General features: G+C 42.3%; 1 protein-coding gene across 1 annotated transcript in view; it reads left to right on the forward strand.

The window, feature by feature from the left end:
* CWH43 (cell wall biogenesis 43 C-terminal homolog) overlaps positions 1-19,033 on the forward strand; it is a 47,882-nt gene that overhangs the window by 4,816 nt on the left and 24,033 nt on the right. The window contains 7 exon segments of the mRNA XM_070045514.1: positions 2,438-2,558; positions 3,137-3,291; positions 5,445-5,527; positions 5,529-5,647; positions 9,561-9,649; positions 14,360-14,617; positions 16,959-17,084. Of these exon segments, the coding sequence (XP_069901615.1) occupies positions 2,438-2,558; positions 3,137-3,291; positions 5,445-5,527; positions 5,529-5,647; positions 9,561-9,649; positions 14,360-14,617; positions 16,959-17,084 (951 nt within the window).

Consider the following 19,033-nt stretch of genomic DNA (forward strand, 5'->3'; position numbering starts at 1 on the left):
GGTCATATGGTAGTTCTATTTGTAGTTTTTTAAGGAACCTCCATACTGTTCTCCATAGCGGCTGTACCAATTCACATTCCTACCAGCAGTGCAGGAGTGTTCCTTTTTCTCCACACCCTCTCCAGCATTTATTGTTTCTAGATTTTTTGATGATGGCCATTCTGACTGGTGTGAGATGATATCTCATTGTAGTTTTGATTTGCATTTCCCTAATAAGCTCAAAATGGATTAAAGACCTAAATGTAAGGCCAGACACTGTAAAACTCTTAGAGGAAAACATAGGCAGAACACTCTATGACATAAATCACAGCAAGATCCTTTTTGACCCACCTCCTACAGAAATGGAAATAAAAACAAAAATAAACAAATGGGAACTAATGAAACTTCAAAGCTTTTGCACAGCAAAGGAAACCATAAACAAGACCAAAAGACAACCCTCAGAATGGGAGAAAATATTTGCAAATGAAGCAACTGACAAAGGATTAATTTACAAGCAGCTCATGCAGCTCAGTAACAAAAAAACAAACAACCCAATCCAAAAATGGGCAGAAGACCTAAATAGACATTTCTCCAAAGAAGATATACAGACTGCCAACAAACACATGAAAGAAACCAGTTTTTGTCAGATGCTCTTCCAGGTAGCCATTGAGCTTTGTTGATGCTAAAGAGAGGCTGAAGTAAGCCATGATTTGCCTTAAAACTCCCTTTTCAGATGCTTCTTAAGGAAACGAAACAACTTTGTTTTTACAGAGTCCTAAGGCATTCTTACATAACTACAAAGAAGATCTGAGTGTTCTGTGCTATCTCATCGCTGACACCTCAGATATTTTAAGTTGATTACTATGTAGTTAACTATTAAACTAGTTCATACTACCAGTGATTTAGGTTATTTCTGACCTTAAATATCTTGACCCACTAAAATGGCTACGTTCAAAATCATAGACAATAAGTGTTGACAAGGATATGAAGAAATTGAAACCCTCACACACTGCTGGTGGAAATGTAAAATGGTGCAGCTGATTTGGAAAACAGCTTGGCAGTTCCTCAAGATGTTAAACATAGTTGTCATATGACCCAACACCTCCACTCCTTGGTATAGACCCAAGAAAAATGGAAACATATGTTCACATAAGACCTGGTACACAAATGTTCCTAACATCATTATTCATAGTAGCCAAAATGTAGAAACAACCCAGATGCCCATGAACTGATGAATGGATGAACAAAAGGCAGTATATCCATGCCATGGGATATTATTTAGCCATAAAAAGGAATGAAGCACTGATACATGGTACTACATGCATGGACCTTTTTTTAAAAAGATTAAAAAAAATTTTTTTTTTTGCGGTACGCGGGCCTCTCACTGTTGTGGCCTCTCCCATTGCGGAGCACAGGCTCCAGACGTGCAGGCTCAGCGGCCATGGCTCACGGGCCCAGCCGCTTCGCGGCATGTGGGATCTTCCTTGACCGGGGTACAAACCCACGTCCCCTGCATCGGCAGGCGGACTGTCAACAACTGCGCCACCAGGGAAGCCCCTAAAAAAGATTTTATTGAAGTTTAATTGGTTTACAATGTCATGTTAGTTTCAGGTATACAGTGATTCAGTTTTGTATATAATATATTTTTCAGATTCTTTTTCCCTATAGGTTATTACAAAATACTGAGAATAGTTCCCTGTGCTATACAGTAGGTCCTTGTTGGTTATCTATTTTAAATATAGTAATGTGTATTTGTTAATTCCAACCTCCTAATTGTCCCCCTCGCTTACTTTTCCCATCGGTAACCGTAAGTTTGTTTTCTATGTCTGTGAATCTCTTTCTCTTTTGCAAATAAGTTCATTTGTATCTTTTTTTTTTTTTTTTGTAAGATTCCACATGTAAGTGGTATCATATATTTGTCTTTCTCCGTTTGGCTTACTTCACTTAGTATGATAGTCTCTAGGCCCATCAATGTGGATGAACCTCGAAAACATTATGCTAAGTGAAAAAAACCAGTCACAGAAGGCTGCGTATTTTATGATTTCATTTATATGAAATGTCCAGAATAGGAAAAATCCATACAGATAGGAAGTAGAGAAGTGATTGCGGGGGGCTGGGGGTCGGGGTTGGGGGGAAGAGGAGGAAAGGGAGGGGCTGCTAATGGGCACAGGTTTCTTCCTGGGGTGATGAAAATGTTCTGGAATTAGATGGTGGTAAGAGTTGCACAACTTTGTGAATGTATTAAGAACCATTGAATCATACACTTCAGCAGAGTGAATTTATGGTACGAATGATATCTCAATAAAAATTTTCAAAAAGATTTATGCACTCAGATAATTATATATTAATTCTACCTTCCCGAGTGTAACCATGGTATCAGACACAGCAGTTATCAAATGCAGATCATTGAATACCAATGCATGATTGCCAGAAATGTTTAGTTCTCCTTCATTTGCAGGCAGCATAGCCTCCTTCCAGGCTCCAAATGCCAAACTTCAGCTCGTGGTTCTCGTGCTCGGTCTGTCTTCCTCACTGGTAGTGCAAGCCGTGGCATGGTGGACAGGAAGTGGTTTGCAAAGGTATGGTTCATATCTTGTGCCTACAGACAAACAAATGTGGTCAATTACCAAAGGGAAGGTTGGGACTAGGAGCTGCAAGATATAGTCTTTACCTTGCATAAGGCCTTGTAGAAGTCTCACTTTTCACAAAATCGGGATGTGAATATTTGCCATCAGTCTCAATAACGTTGTGAGAATGGAGGCATTATAACAAGTTGCCTAGGTAACGGCTATACAAAGGCTAAGTCATGTGCCAACGAGGCTAAGTCATGTAGATTACCAACAAGACTACCTCATATACTCCTTCTATGACACTGTGAAATTCACAATGGACATAGTACGTTGAAACCACATAAAAAGTTGTTAAAGGGCTTCCCTGGTGGTGCAGCGGTTGAGAGTCCGCCTGCCGATGCAGGGGACACGGGTTCGTGCCCCGGTCCGGGAAGATCCCACATGCCGCGGAGCGGCTGGGCCCGTGAGCCATGGCCGCTGAGCCTGCACGTCCGGAGCCTGCGTTCCGCAATGGGAGAGGCCACAACAGTGAGAGGCCCGCGTACCGCAAAAAAAAAAAGTTGTTAAAAATACTTCTGTACTTACAGGTACTTCGGAATCTGGGGATTCATTTTAGGACAGATTCTTCTTGTTGTTCTCCACATTTGGTACACTTCACTGAACCCAGTCTGGACTTACCAGATGTCCAACAGAGTGATACTGACATTAAGAACCGTCGCCACACTCGATCGCATTTACACAGGTAAGTGTAGGCCCAGTTTATTTAGGGATTTTCTCTTTCTTATCTGAATGTAACACATCTTGGAAAGATAAAACTAGTCTTTCTGCACTCTATCTCCACTTCTACTTTTTCTCCCTCTGCAAGAGTAGCCAGCGCAGGTAGTGGACTGTTATCTAAGCAGAAGGCACCTTTTCCTCGCCAGCATAGAGGGTGACGATAGCAATGCGTCTCTGGCTTGTCTCAGCGTGGAGTGCGAGAGTAGACCCAGGCCTCATACTCCCTGCTGGCTTTCAGCTCTGTCTACCTCCTCTTTCCCTCTGGACAGGACTTTCCAGGACGAGGACGGTGGGAACTGCATGGGTTTGTGTGGTTTTTTTTCGGTTTGGTTGTTTTTTGCTTTTGTTCCCGCCCCGCCCCGGGCCCAACTCTGAAGATATTTAAGCTCCAAATATGAAATTTAAAAAGAAAGGAAATCCTACATATTCATACCACCTTTCAGATCACCTGTCTGGAGCTGACAAACAAACTTGGACATTCGCTTCACATGCTAACTCGAGACTCTTCTGAAAAGAAGGGACAAGTGTTACTAGATTCTACATAACTTGCTCCTGGCTTTGTGTGTAACTCTCAGTGAGTCGCTGTTCTTTTGTAAATACAAGGAGAAATCTCACAGGTTAATGGAAGTTTAGAGGGTTTGGCTCACCATGAACAAAGGGCTTGTATAATTCCCCCTTGGCCCCAATTTTGGCATGAAGTGGGGTTAGTGAGAACAAGGGAACATCATGCACGTAAATTGGTCGAGGGACATTGATATTAATTAGAACATTTAGAACTCGGTCTAGTGCCCTAGTATATGTCTTCTATTTCATAAATCGCTAACATGAAGTAGAAACTCAGGCAGCAGATTTCACAGGTACAGCCTGATAAGGATATTCAGGGTATCGCTTACATTTCCCGACTGGAGTTTTCTTCTTTCTCACCTCTGTTTTAAATTTATGTGACCCAGTTGTTGGTCCCTTCCTGTTTTTGCACTGTGCCCCATTTACAAAACTTGACTCCCCACCAGCTTCCCCAGGATGTCTGATCATCCCAGGCATTTTTGGGGGTTGCTTTGTTGAAGATTTGCTGGGTCTTGGGGGAGGGTCACCCACCATAGTATGAAGCAGTGTTAATCAGCAAATTCAGCTTAGGCTTCTCTCTTCTCCAAAGACTGTCTCCTAGCCTCCAGGCCCTGGCCTCCTTCCGTCTTCACATCTTCTCTCCCTCATCCCTGTAGCTTTCAGCTCTGCTTCTCCTTCCCCTCACTCCTTTATTGGCAGAATGGCTTTCTTCCTCTTTGTGAAATCGGCCTGTCATCCTCACAGGCAGACCCGAAGTTTTCTTTCTATCCTGGAGAGGGCTTCTCAGTGTCATGAAGCATCTACCCAGCAGGTTCTCTGTTCCTACAAAGAAATTCTCCTGCCAGCATTTTCTCCAGTAGTTACATTTCTGTATGTGAAGTCATTAATGCAACACACTGAGACCTCGTGGTTAAACAGTCCCGGGAAGTATAGTATAGTGAAGTGCACAGGTGCTGCCTAAGTTCTCTTTACCAGCTGTATGATCTTGGGCAAGTTACTTGTTTTCCCTGAACCTCAGTTTTTTAATTTGTGAAATGGGATTAGTAATAGAGCCTACCTCGTAAAGTGGTTGTGAAAATTAAATGAGTTCATGTAAAGGGCTGGGCATAGGGCCTGGCCCATGGTAACTGCTCAGGCGATGCCCTGTTATCACTCCGGGGACACAGAGGGTTAGATGAGAGCCCTGTTCTTCTGGGGAGAAGCAGCCTGGTATTCTGAAAGTGTTCCACTCAAGGTGGACTGCATTTGTTCCCTGAACACACCTTTCACTTTTCGTACATATATTTTAGCTCATACTCTTAATTTCACTTTAATGAAGTAAATAAATTTCTGCATTTTCAGTTGTCAAATTCCAAAATGATGGGTTCTCCCTAAATCGTTCCCGATCTAGCCTGCCTGAAATAACCCCTCCCACTGACTACCTCCCAGCACATTCTGCTTTGGACTGGGTCTCATCTCCTCTTCTGAAGTCAGCTCCTTGAGGCCAGGTACCATTCTGTTAAATACAGAGGGTAAATTTCCATGTAACGGATCCTTTTCCATTTTTCATTCTAGATGGTGCCTGCTGTAGACCTGAGGGGAAGAAGTCTGAGGAGGCAGCCAGGGTGATGGCTTCTAGACCGAACTGGTTGTTGGCAGGGGGCTGCCTTTGGCAGTCTCATGTTCCTTACCCACTGGATTTTTGGAGAAGTCTCTCTTGTTTCCAGATGGGCAGTGAGTGGGCATCCCCATCCAGGGCCAGATCCTAACCCATTTGGGTGAGTTTGGGTGTGGAAGCAATCCAGCAATTGGCTAGTATTGTTGAAGAAATTCCTCCTCTGTTTGAGCAGGTAGACCTGCACCAGCCCGATGTTTCGTATTCCTCTTTCCCTAGATGTCAGAAACATTGCAGGACGTTACTGCAGTAGGACAGTACTGGATCCACTCTGGAGATGACGGAGCTGGAGGGGTATTTGCCCTAGTGCTGAAGGATTGCTGGGAGGTAGATGAGGGAGGACTAAGGATTGTGCACGGCTAAGTGAGAGGTCCTGGGAGCTCCTGCGTGGGCACGCTGAGGAATTCCTGCCAAGAAGAGCATTCTCAGTGGCAGGGAAAGCATGGCATTTCCTCCAGATCCCCCTATTACAGTTTGGACACTGGGTAGGACGAGACAAGAGGGCCTTGATGAGAGAGCGGGTTGGCAGCAAGGCAGAGAGCTTTAATCTCTGCAAAGGAGGGAAGCCTGGGGGAGCTCTGCATCCTCTGTACTTTGGGACTTGTTCCAGCCATGGGGCTCCCAAGGAGTTAGCAGTCTTGAGCTTAAGTGCTGGTTCCTGTGCTTGGTCCTCACTGACCCTCTCTCTACTCTTCCTGACACCTCTTTTCTCCCATGGTCAGGTCCAGCCTTTCACATAAAAAGATGGGAGGAACCCTTAAAACATCTGCCGCAGATATCTGTTTTCTCCTAAAGCGCTGAAATTCCCACATATGGAGACACACTGGCTCTTTCCCCAGAGGATGTCTGGGCACATCCCACAGTTGTCTCACATGCAGTGTGTCCAAGTCTGGCTCAGTAGTTTTCACTACCCAGACATGTCCTTCCTCCTCTGGGCCTTAGTTTACTCTGTCTGTCCCTCTACCGTCTAAGCTGGAAACCAGGAATCATCTTCGAATTGTGTGTCTTCCTCATTTTCTGCATCTCACTTGGTATTAAGTCCAGTCGATTCTACTACTTCTCTTAAAGCACCTATCCCTCCCTCGCCATCCCCCACCATATCTCCTTAGTGGATCCTCCCATCTTTCATCAGGCTACTGCTCTGGTCTTCTAATGGCCTCTGTGCAGTGTGGCCATCTCCACACTGAGAGTGAGATCTCTAAAATGTACACCTGACCCCATCACTCTTTTGCTTAAAACCTTTCAGCAGTTTTTCTCCCCCAAACCAGGTCATATGAGACAGGATCTGCACCCTCAGCCTCACTTAATGTTTTAAAGATGCTCCCTGCCTTATCCCCAGGCTTCACCTGGGCTGAAATCACTTTCAGTTCCCTAGACGTGCCAGATTGTCCCAGCCCCCCATGTGTATGTACGTGCTCTTCCCTGTGTCTGGGCTACCTTCTCTGCCTTGATGTCTCGGCAAGCTCTCACTCACCCTTCAAAACCCAGGTCATGCATCTCCTCTGTGAAGTCTTCTCTGATTATCCCACAAACTACCTTGAATGCCCATCCCACCCCCACCCCCTTGTACATCTCTTATTATTATTCTGTATTACAAATTGTTTATACTACAGTTATTTTATGTCCTTCATCCTTTCTAGACGCTAAACTCTTTGAGGGCCGGGAATGGGAAAAGGAACTAATACTTATGAGTTCCTCTGTGTCCGGCCCTGAGCTAGGAAGTGTACATATGTGATCTCATCCAGAGTCTATATCTTTTTGATCTTGGATGCTCTGGCATATTTGGGAGGAGGAGAGAGAAGGAAGAAAGGCACAGAAGAGAGGGGGAGGGAAGGAGTTTATTCTTATGTGTTAAAGCTTCATTTCCAAAGCTCCCATGAAAACAAGCATAAGATGTGAGGAAGAGCGACAGGAGAACTGGACCAGGAATCCGAGGCCAGTCTTGAGGGTTGGAGTCCTGGTTGGCCGACAGCAATTCACCATTCAACTTTGGACCAGTCACCTAACGTCCCTGGCCTTGTTTTACTCACCTTTAAAATGAGGGTTTTCATTTTATGATTTTGTGTGCTGGAGTGACACATTGAAGATGGAGATGCACCGCCTGAGACCAGCATTTCCCAAATCGTGTTGTGTGGAACACTGGTTTCTTGAGATGTTAATGGGTAATCTGAGAGAAAAAACAAGCAAAACCCAAACCTCGTTTAGATCAAGTAGGTTTTGGAAACACTGTACTTCATCTTCCTTTGTGATTCACAAGGCACATTAGCATCACAGAGTCACTCGGGAGTTTCTCCAACTTACTCGAACATGGAATTCCTTTGTTAGAACACCTATCAACACATCATAAAATTGGTGTTTCTCAGAACCCTGTCTGAGAAGTGTTGCATTAGATCATCATCACCTATGACCGTCATAGTAGGAATTGCTCTCTAAAATTCTCTAGTTTCTACTTAAGGGGATGGGTCATAAATCTATTTTGATGGGCTGAAGATGTGGGAGATGGGAGGAAGCTGAGAGAGAGGCACAGATGGTGCTGAGGGGACTTTGGGAAACCAGAGGATCAGTGCAGACCACAGAGCCTGGGAGGATGAGGGAGCAGGACACTTTCTTAGCCACATGTTCCAGCTTCCCATTAGCCCACCCCAGCACTCCTGACCCCCAAACTCTCCCTCTTTAGTGTCTTCTACCTTCTAATATCCTGTGCTATTTTCTAACTGTGTTTATTGTCTGGCCCTCTCCGCCACTGGAATGTGAGCGCATGAAGGAAAGGGATCTTTGTTCACTGACGCATCCCAAGCCCCTAGAACAGAGCCTGGCACACAGTAGGTCCTCATAAACATTTGTGGTTGACTTGGGGATAGACAGTGATCCACAGTGTCCTCGCCAGCCTTTTCTCTCTTCTGTAGACCCAGGACCACCCTTAACCTTAGAAGGTGGGGATAGGCAGGAGAGCGGCTGAGAGCCTCACTCCAGAGCTGGAGGGCCTTTTTTGGATTCTTAGTCCTACGTGGGCGACTGTGTACAATCTGTGGCAGGTTTCTTAGTGCTCTTTCCCGCAGTGTCCTCCTCTGCAAAATGGGGATAATTATCGCATTTACCACAGACTTGTGAGTGTTAGATGAGCTAATATATGTAAAAATCTTCAAACAGTGCCTGGTATGTAGTAAGTATTATGTTTTTTAGTTTATTTATATTACAGCTATTTTACTGAGTGCCATGTTGTAGCTTTTATTGCTGCTGGATTTTCCCCTAAAGTTTAAATTCTTTTTTTTTCTCCTCCTCCAAGTTTTTGCCAAAGTAGCAACAGAATGAAATAGTTTGTGGTTGTTTTTAAAAACACACAACTATTAATTATTTACCAAACTCACATCAGTCCCAGGAAGGCAGAGACTTTTTTTTTTTTTTTTTGCTGTACGCGGGCCTCTCATTGTTGTGGCCTCTCCGTCGCGGAGCACAGGCTCCGGACGCGCAGGCTCAGCGGCCATGGCTCACGGGCCCAGCCGCTCTGCGGCATGTGGGATCTTCCCGGACCGGGGCATGAACCCGTGTCCCCTGCATCGGCAGGCGGACTCTCAACCACTGCGCCACCAGGGAAGCCCAGGCAGAGACTATTGATAAAAGCAGTACTGAGGTTGAGAAAAGAGTGAAAAGAGGCACACTAAATAGAAACTATTCCCAGTGTCTTTTTCTTTTTATCTTTGGCAGAGTCATTTAAAATGTCACGTGGCCAGTATGAACTATAATTTAATAGTCTGAGAAAACTCAATTACTGTGTTTACACTGACCGTGAAAGACTGCAGATATCGTTTATCTCAAGTCAGAGGTGCTTTTATGTCAATGTTCTGAATGTATATAATATTGGTTCCCAGTGGGCTTTCATTATCTCACTGGTTGTTTCACACTCATATTATCTCTTGGATGTGCCTAGAGGTAGTAGATACATATCTGTTTTATATTTGGGACAATGGAGTAGTAACAATGTCAGATGTCCTATAACGTATCATTTTTTTTTACAGAGGTGCAGTTCTGCTGGGCTTGGCGAGTGGATTGATGCTTTCGCCTTGTTCATGGTTTCCTGGTTCCAGTTTAACCTGGTGGATGACAGGTGTGTGGTTTCCCTACAGAAATGCTTCGTTGTCCAATTTACTTGCAGTTGTCCAATTTACTCCATGTGCCCCTGGAGTGGAAGGAGATGACCATACAACATGTGCTGTTGCCCGGTGGGATAGTCTCACCAAGTGCAGCCACTAAAACCCAGATATCACCACGGTTACCAGTGACTACTGGTTCCAGGTCCCTGCTTTCTCCTCCTTCACTTTCCCTCTCCTCCTTAGCTGTCTTATCCCCTGACTGTGCTGATATACTCTCCCCTGCCTCCTAAATGACTTATCCAGGCACAGATGTCAGGAACAGTTTTACTGACAGTCTGTGGAGATGGAGGGTCAGACATTGCCACTTTGCCAGACCTCTTCCCCTCTCCAAGCGCTTCTCTGTTTTCAGGAATACCTTCCTTTGGGACTCGATAATGAAGCTCACTTTCCCTTTCTCTTTTGTGTGTAACAGTTTTGGCCCTCCTCTACCCAGCCTTGGGGTCCATGTTTGCTTATTCAAAGGCTTGGACCCTCTCTGCCCATTCACACCCTTCAGGAATATAGAATATCAATGGAGACTATCATTTCTGGAGCAATTTACTTATTTTTATGATTATGACCATTTCATTACTGTGACTGAAACTGAATTATGCCACTCTGCTCCTTTCCCCTTAAAAGGCACGAATGGTGAGAGTCAGTTTTAGCGTTAAATAAAAAAATTCCCGCTCTGTGACAGGGCAAATACTATGTTCGGTTTCTGTGAGATGTCCTTATACATTTTAATTAAGCAGGTGTTCAGAGTTTTGTACTAGAGGCTGGGCGTGGGTTTCTGAGACTACACGTAACGGTAATGGAAGATGAGGGTTAAATAACCTCGTAGGTACGTTTCTGTGCACCCTCAGTGCCATCATCCTTGCATGAAGACGTGTATGTCATCCAAATAGGCTGCGTAATTCCTAAGGTTAACCAGGTCGTCATCCTCCTGGAGCTGTGTGAGCAAACGGTTGCGGTCATGTTGAGCTGTTTTTACTTGCTTGTGTATTTTCGGGTAGACATTCCATATGGGGATGCTTGTGTGAATATAATGTAGGAGGAACCTTTCTTCTCATCAGAGAAATGCCTCCTGAGATTCCGCACAAAAATGGCCAGGTAACTTTGTAAATGTGGAGTGTGCAGTGAGCATATATAGCTTCTTAATCTCTATGCAATTAGGAAAATGAACATGAAATACATTGAAAGTTGCGCAGCATTTATATCATGTCTTTTCTTACGGAATAGGAGCAGAAGGCTTATTGGGCAGGTAATTAGCAGCTTCATTTCAAACATGGGAACACTGAGGTCCACAGAAACATAAACTTAAAGAACAGAAAAGCTGTGAACTTGTTGTTTTATGCTCATGCTTATTTCCCCAGATAAGTAAACGTAGCCTCCAGAGTTAAACCTAATTTAGTTTGACTGTCTCTCTGAAGTGTGAAATAAAAGGCCCTCGGGGCAAGCAGAGTCCGGGCTTCTAATGGGCTGTTTGCAGTAGAGAGGAAAGCAGGGCCGTAATTAGTGAGCTCCATCTCCCTCTCTGATGGTCTCCTCACCTGAATTAAGTAGGAGCTCACAATTATCTAGAGATGGTGCCCACTTTTCACTGTGATTCGTCTCTGGAAAACACCTCATAAAGCAGAATGCAGATAAAGAAATCATATTTTTTCATTGTACAGTTAAAGTCCCAACTGGGTCCCAGTATGAAATTAATTATGGAAGTGACCAATAGAATTTCCCAAATGCAAAGATACAGGAACTTTAGATCTTGATGGCGATTAAATTAGTAAAATCAAAGTTCTATTTAAAAAGACATAAATGTACTCAATGCACTGGTAGGACCCCAGTGTGCTATACAGTGTGCTTACAGTTTTATTGTATAAGAAACTTGATCTGTTTAAAGTGAACGTGTTAGTTACTATAAATATCATTGGAATATTCAATTACCATGAATTCTGCTTGGTGTCTTAGATGTTGTAAAGATCTGGGGGGGATTATTTGGGAGGACTCAGTCTCAAACAAAAAATAGTTAAGCTGTATAGTTAAGAGAAAAAGGTAAAGTAACGGTGTATCATATGCTACCACCGGTGTTCAAAAGGGAAATGCACACACATGCCTTTTTCTTCCTGTGCACAGACTATCTCTGGGAGGATGCAGAAGAAAATGCTAACATTGTTGGCCTTCGCTAGGGGAACTAATAGGTGACAGGGGACAGAGGGACTCTTTTTTACCTTTCAGAGTTTGGATTGAATTTATAGTCTATTTAAAAGGACAATTTTAGGGGCTTCCCTGGTGGCGCAGTGGTTAAGAATCCACCTGCCGATGCAGGGGACGTGGGTTCGAGCCCTGGTCGGGGAAGATCCCACATGCCACGGAGCAACTAAGCCTGTGCACCACAACTACTGAGCCTGTGCTCTAGATCCTGCGAGCCACAACTACTGAGCCCACACACCACAACTACTGAAGCCCACGCGCCTACAGCCTGTGCCCCACAACAAGAGAAGCCACCGCGATGAGAAGCCCGTGCACCTCACCGAAGAGTAGCCACCGCTCGTGGCAACTAGAGAAAGCCCGTGTGCAGCAACGAAGACCCAACGCAGCCAAAAATAAATAAATAAAATAAATTAAAAAAGTAAAAGTACAGTTTTAGTGGATTTAAAAATATGTAGCCTGTTTAAAAATAGAAACTAAATTAAAAATGAAAGTGGTAACAGTCGAGGGAAATTTGAAGAGATGTTTTCTTTCCCTTCAGATAATTCTTTGTAGTAAGACAGACACAACAAAGTCATTTTGATATCTTTAGATTAAAATATCAAACTAGGACTCATTCTTTTGAAAAATAGGCATTATAAGCTGGTAAACAGGAAAAATTCCCTCTCCCTAATAATCAAATAAATGAAAATCAAAATATGCTATGACTTAATCATTAATTTGGTAAAGATTTTTAAAAAGAAATGCTTTGGGCAGGGTTCAAAGGCTCACCTTTTGGGCTTCTGGCAGGGTTTCTGGAGGAAGTGAGAACTGGTATAACCTCCCGGGAAGGCAGTTGACCACAAGTATTGACTCTTTAAAATGCTTTTGCCTCTTGACATAGTAGTTGTACGTCTAAGAATCTTTTTAAGAATTATTTTAAGGAAATAATCAGAGGTGTAATAAGAGATTAATTGACAAAGAAAGATGTTCCTCACAGTGTCAGAAGCTTCCTAAATGGCCAAGAATAGGAAAATGGTTGCTTATTTTTGTGTGTATTTATCCAGTGCAAGAGTGTACGTACATAAACATGTTTTAGAAGAAAAACATTAATAACACGAAAAACATGTTCTTGATATAATGTCCCACAAAAAGCAGAATATAATCCTCAATATGTGGTATGATTCCATTTATGTAAAAATACTTCTTCATATACACAGAAAAAGACATAGGGGAAATACATAGGAGTATTAGCTGGGATCATCTCATCTCAGTCCTAGGCGATCCTTAACTGCTTGTTCACAGTTCTGTATTTTTTAAATTTCTGCAGTGAATAGGCATTATGTTTGTTCATTTCAAAATGAAAAAAAACTTTTGTCGTTAAAATAATTGTTGTTGGATCTAAGATTTTGAAGGTCTAACTATGGAGTTAAAATCTGTGGGTTGTTTTTGAAGTGGGGAGGAATAGGCAGTCACGTGGCATTGTCCTGTGATGGTGCAAGTAGAACTTACTGATGGGTGAGCGCCACGGGGCACTAAGAAGCTGGCTGGATCCTCTTCCCGGGGCTCTTGCCGCAAGCAGTGAGGAGGCTGCTGTAGACATACTTGAAGGGTGGCTCACTGTTATACAACATTGACTGAAACGTCCAATGTCTAGAGGATGTCATATTCTCTGCAAAGCTGTTATATTGATGGCTCCAAAATGGGGTGCTGTAAGCCCCTGCTGTGCTGCTGTCTCACAGCGGATTTCATAGGACTATGGAGAAATGTTATATTCCCTCAGATTTGGCTCAACGAATTAGCAGACATTTACTAAGTGCCTGCTGTGGACCAGGCAGATTGCACAGCCCCCAGCGCCTCCGAGGCTGTTGTGTGAATGAATGAACTGCCTGCAGAACTGTAAAGTAGTGAGTCTACAAATGCAGTCTCAGTCACAGCTTCTTTGGGGGGGGCTATGGGGTTGGTAAAGTCAACTTATATATTGTGGGACGAGGGGCAGCATTTAAACTCCTTTAGAAAGTTTCTTAACAAAAATGTTCTACAAACATGACTCTCCATGTTTCCTAATGTCCTAGATCTGGCTGGTTAAATTAAATTAACAAATGTTGGTATTACAGGTAATTTCCTTTTTTTTTTTTTTCCAGTGTTTGCTATGAAGATCTTAACACAAATAAACTAAAAATGCCTTCTTCTCTCCTGCTGTTCTTCCTGAAGAAATAGCACTGGACTGAGATTTACTGGACCCACATTCCACCTCCAGTTGTGCAAGTAACTAGCTGCATGACCTTGAGCAAAGCATGTTAACCTTGCCAAGACCTTAGTTTCTCACCAGTCTAGAAACTGAACCAGAATGGCCCTAAGGTCCCTTCTGGCTCTAAATAGCTATAAATCGGTCATCCTATATAAGTTTATTATTCCTTTTTTTTTTTTTTTTAAGAAAATGGGAGAGACTATTACTACTGTCCTGTCTGATTGTTTTTCTTTCTCTCTCTCACAAACAGGAGCGACCTCGGCTGGGGGTCTCCTTTACCTGCCCACGTGGGCAGCCGCTCTCTCTGGCTGTGTGCTCGCCCTCTTCACGGCGTCCATGTGGCCTCAAGTGCTTGGACACCTTATCAACTCAGGGTCAGGCCCTGGGAAAGCCATGACCACTGCCGTGATATTTTATCTTCTAGAAATATTTTTCTGTGCACGGTGCACAGCTTTTAAATTTGTCCCAGGCGGTGTGTACGCTAGAGAAAGATCTGATGTGCTTTTGGGTGAGTACATGTGAAAGGCTTGGATTCAAGTAACTACTCAAAAATCCCCTTCAGGACCGACTAGGATTTAGCACTTTACATGACTGATTAAGATAAATAGGATGATCTTGCTTTCCTTATTGAAATAGACCCTCTTGGTTAAAAAAAACCCTGGAGGAATGTCTAAATTACTATTTAAAAAGAAATTTCTTAATTCATTAATGAGTTTCAGTAATATTTATTACTGCAAAGGCCTTGGAAGTGAATAGCTGTGAAAAAAACAAGTTTAATCCATAATAAGTTATAAAAAGGTCCCCGTAACCCCATATTATATGATACGTAAGGAGAAAATATGATCATGGTGCTCACATTGCTATTTTGGTGGTAGGCTTGTAAATATATATAGGAAGTGTGATTTTTTTTGGTTCCCTTGAATTTTATGTATGGTTTTTATTTACCCTCTTTTTACCAAAAGATTTTTTCATATGTGAATCTTAGTGTAAATGGTAAATTCTCAAATCATAGAGTACATATCTTCCATTTCAGTGGTTATGAACTTATGTACCAAAATTCAAATAGCATACACTTAGTTCAGTTTAATATTTCAGAAATTGTCTTCTGGCAATAGTGAAATTCCTGATGTGTACCAAGCAGACACAGATCAAATATTGCCTGTCGTTTTAGTTTAAGTAAAACATGTCCAAAGCCTCCAGGATAAAATCTTTGAAAAACTGAGGAGACAAAACATGTTAATAGGGGATTCAGTTCTTGTTTGCTCAGACATTTTTCCATTCGTTCACTTACTCATTAAAAAATTATTGTGCACCTACTATGGTCCAGGCGCAGTGCCAGGTGTAGGGGATTTAAGAGACATAGGGTCCTACCCACCTGGAGCTTCCGTGTAGTGGGGGAGATACCACACATCAGATTAGACAAATTCTTAGGGGGTTACAGCTGGGGTAAGTGCTGCACATAAGTCTGGGCTTCTACTTACGTTCATCTGCAGTTCCCCCTTGTGCCCTTGGAATATATCCAATCACCCTGTACATTTTCACATAAACTTCTCTCCTCTATGAGCTAGACATCTGTCAGGACAGGCTGATATGGAAGAGGTATTTTTCAATTATGTGAGATATTTTTAAAAACTTTTGAGGATTTGCTATTTCTGGTGGGACATCCAGGCTGTCAGCTGATCAGAGACATACATCGCTGCATTTCCTCTGTGATAATCTCGGCTTTGCGAACTTTGTATTTCTTCTGATTTCTTTCAGGTGTGTGTGTACTCTCTCCTGCTCTATCTTCCTATCCAATGCCCTGCTTTTTTCCTACTCCAGCTTGTTTGGGGGTCTGCCATGTGGAGCAAACGAATGAAAGTAAGAGCCATTCTAAGCATATATTTCTTTCTTTAGAATGTTATGAATGAAGGGTGTTTTTAGTTCCTTCTCACTACTTAATGGAATTGCAGAAATCGTGCTTTATTCCAGCTTCAAACAACTAAGAATTCTTTTTAGTAAGAGCGACATTATGTCGATAAGGCCACAAAAACTAAGGAACGTTAGTAATGTTCAGAGTAGCTTTGAATAATGATTGAAAAGAATCTGTATTAGATCAGAAACTAGATATAAATGTATTGTCTAGGTTTCTCCTGCTATTACCTGGAAATTGCACATAGCTCTTTTTTTTTAGCCTTCCACCTAAGCATAACTTTTACTTGACATTCTCTAATTTATATATTGTTCAACCATACCTCTGTTTCCATTCTCATTATATACAACGTTAGAAGTATGTAGACTTCACGTGTAAGCTACATTGGAATGCACCCCAGTTAAGCTCATCTTTCTTGGCCCAGTGTGAGTTCCAGCATGCATCCTCTGTGTGGACCCACAATCCAGGCCAGAACTGTTGCCACAAACACTGCCGTATTAAGAACCTACAAATCCTCCTCTTGTGCTCCTCAACTCGGTGCCTGTGGTCCCTTCAGTGGAGAAGACTGAGTCCCTAAGGCAGTCCAGAAGGCTGCTTTCTCTTCTCCCCACCCTTCCCTGCATGACCAACAGTCAGTGACCGACACTATTACCAACCTAACAACTAGGAAACACTCAGGAAATTCAAAGAAACCCCTCATCAGAAAAAGTACGGTTTTTTTTTAATGTAAAGTATAATTTCTAGAACCCTACCTGATTTCTTATGATCATCCTAATTATCAAAAGTAACACTGGAGTAATTAATTAGGTACTGAGATAACTCAATAACTGATTTTTCAGGATATGTCCATTTAAATGAAATCGAGGCTCCTGGAATTTACCATTAGAAGGATTTTTGGATTAGAATGTAATATATTCATCTTTCTTTTTTTTAACAGTGACAGTCATGCTAATTATTGGACTGAATATGCTATTTGGTCCCAAGAAAAGCCTTGATTTTCATCTTCAAACAAAAAACAGTCCTAAAATGCTTTTCAGAGAGAGTGGAAAATACATGAAACTTGGTGAGTATAGTTTTGCTTCCTTTTTAAAAGCATTTTATTATCATATATGGCCTTAATTATGTTGAGGTTCCTGGACTTCAGACTATACTACAAAGCTACAGTAATCAAGACAGTATGGGGACTTCCCTGGTGACGCAGTGGTTAAGAATCCGCCTGCCAATGCAGGAGACACGGGTTCGAGCCCTGGTCTGGGAAGATCCCACATGGCGTGGAGCAACTAAGCCCGTGCGCCACAACTACTGAGCCTGCACTCTAGAGCCTGCGAGCCACAACTACTAAGCCTGCATGCCACAACTACTGACACCCGCGCGCCTAGAGCCCGTGCTCTGCAACGAGAAGCCACCGCGATGAGAAACCTGTGCACCGCAACAAAGAGTAGCCCCAGCTTCGCAACTAGAGAAAACCCACACACAGCAACAAAGACCCAGTGCAGCCAAAAACAAATAAATAAAATTTGAAAACAAAACCAAATAAAACTCTAAAAAAAATAAAGACAGTATAGTACTGGCACACACACAAAAATATAGATCAATGGAACAGGATAGAAAGCTCAGAGATAAACCCACGCACATATGGACACCTTATCTTTGATAAAGGAGGCAAGAGTATACAATGGAGAAAAGACAGCCTCTTCAATAAGTGGTGCTGGGAAAACTGGACAGCTACATGTAAAGGAATGAAATTAGAACACTCCCTAACACCATACACAAAAATAAACTCAAAATGGCTTACAGACCTAAATGTAAGGCCAGACACTATAAAACGCTTAGAGGAAAACATAGGCAGAATACTCTATGCCATAAATCACAGCAAGATCCTTTTTGACCCACCTCCTAGAGAAATGGAAATGAAAACAAAAATAAACAAATGGGACCTAATGAAACTTAAAAGCTTTTGCACAGCAAAGGAAGTCATAAAAAAGATGAAAAGACAACCTTCAGAATGGGAGAAAATATTTGCAAATGAAGCAACTGACAAAGGATTAAGCTCCAAAATATACAAGCAGCTCATGCAGCTCAATAGCAAACAACCAAACAACCCAATCCAAAAATGGGCAGAAGACCTAAATAGACATTTCTCCAACAAACACATGAAAAGATGCTCAACATCACAAATCATTAGAGAAAAGCAAAGCAAAACTACAATGAGATATCACCTCACACCAGTCAGAATGGCCATCATCAAAAAATCTACAGACAATAAATGCTGGAGAGGGTGTGGAGAAAAGGGAACCCTCTTGCACTGTTGGTGGGAATGTAAGTAAAAGAAGCGAAATTGAGTTATTTGTAGTGAGGTGGATGGACCTAGAGTCTGTCATAAAGAGTGAAGTAAGTGAGAAAGAGAAAAACAAATACTGTATGCTAACACATATATATGGAATCTAAAAAAAAAAAAAAAAAAGGTTCTGATGAACCTAAGGGCAGAACAGGAATAAAGACACAGATGTACAGAATGGACTTGAGGACATGGAGTGGGGAAGTGTAAGCTGGGACGAAGAGAGAGTGGCATTGACATATATACACTACCAAATGTAAAATAGATAGCTAGTGGGAAGCAGCTGCATAGCACAGGGAGATCAGCTTGGTGCTTTGTGACCACCTAGAGGGGTGGGATAGACAGGGGGGGAGGGAGACGCAAGAGGGAGGGGATATGGGGATATACATATGCAGATAGCTGATTCACTTCGTTATTCAGCAGAAACTAATACAACACTGTAAAGCAATTATACTCCAATAAAGATGTTTAAAAAAAAGCATTTTATTATGAAACATAAATTTTCAGACATATGAGATTAAAGAGTATGATGAACTCTCATGTACCCTTAAACCAGTTCCAACAATTATTAACATTTGCTAATGTTGTTAATACCTATCTTACATTTTTTGGTAAAATACTTTAAAGCAAATCTCTGATATTGTGTTTTTTCAACCATAAATACTCTGTATTAG

This window comes from Globicephala melas, chromosome 5, assembly GCF_963455315.2.
Source record: "Globicephala melas chromosome 5, mGloMel1.2, whole genome shotgun sequence".
NCBI lineage: Eukaryota > Metazoa > Chordata > Mammalia > Artiodactyla > Delphinidae > Globicephala > Globicephala melas.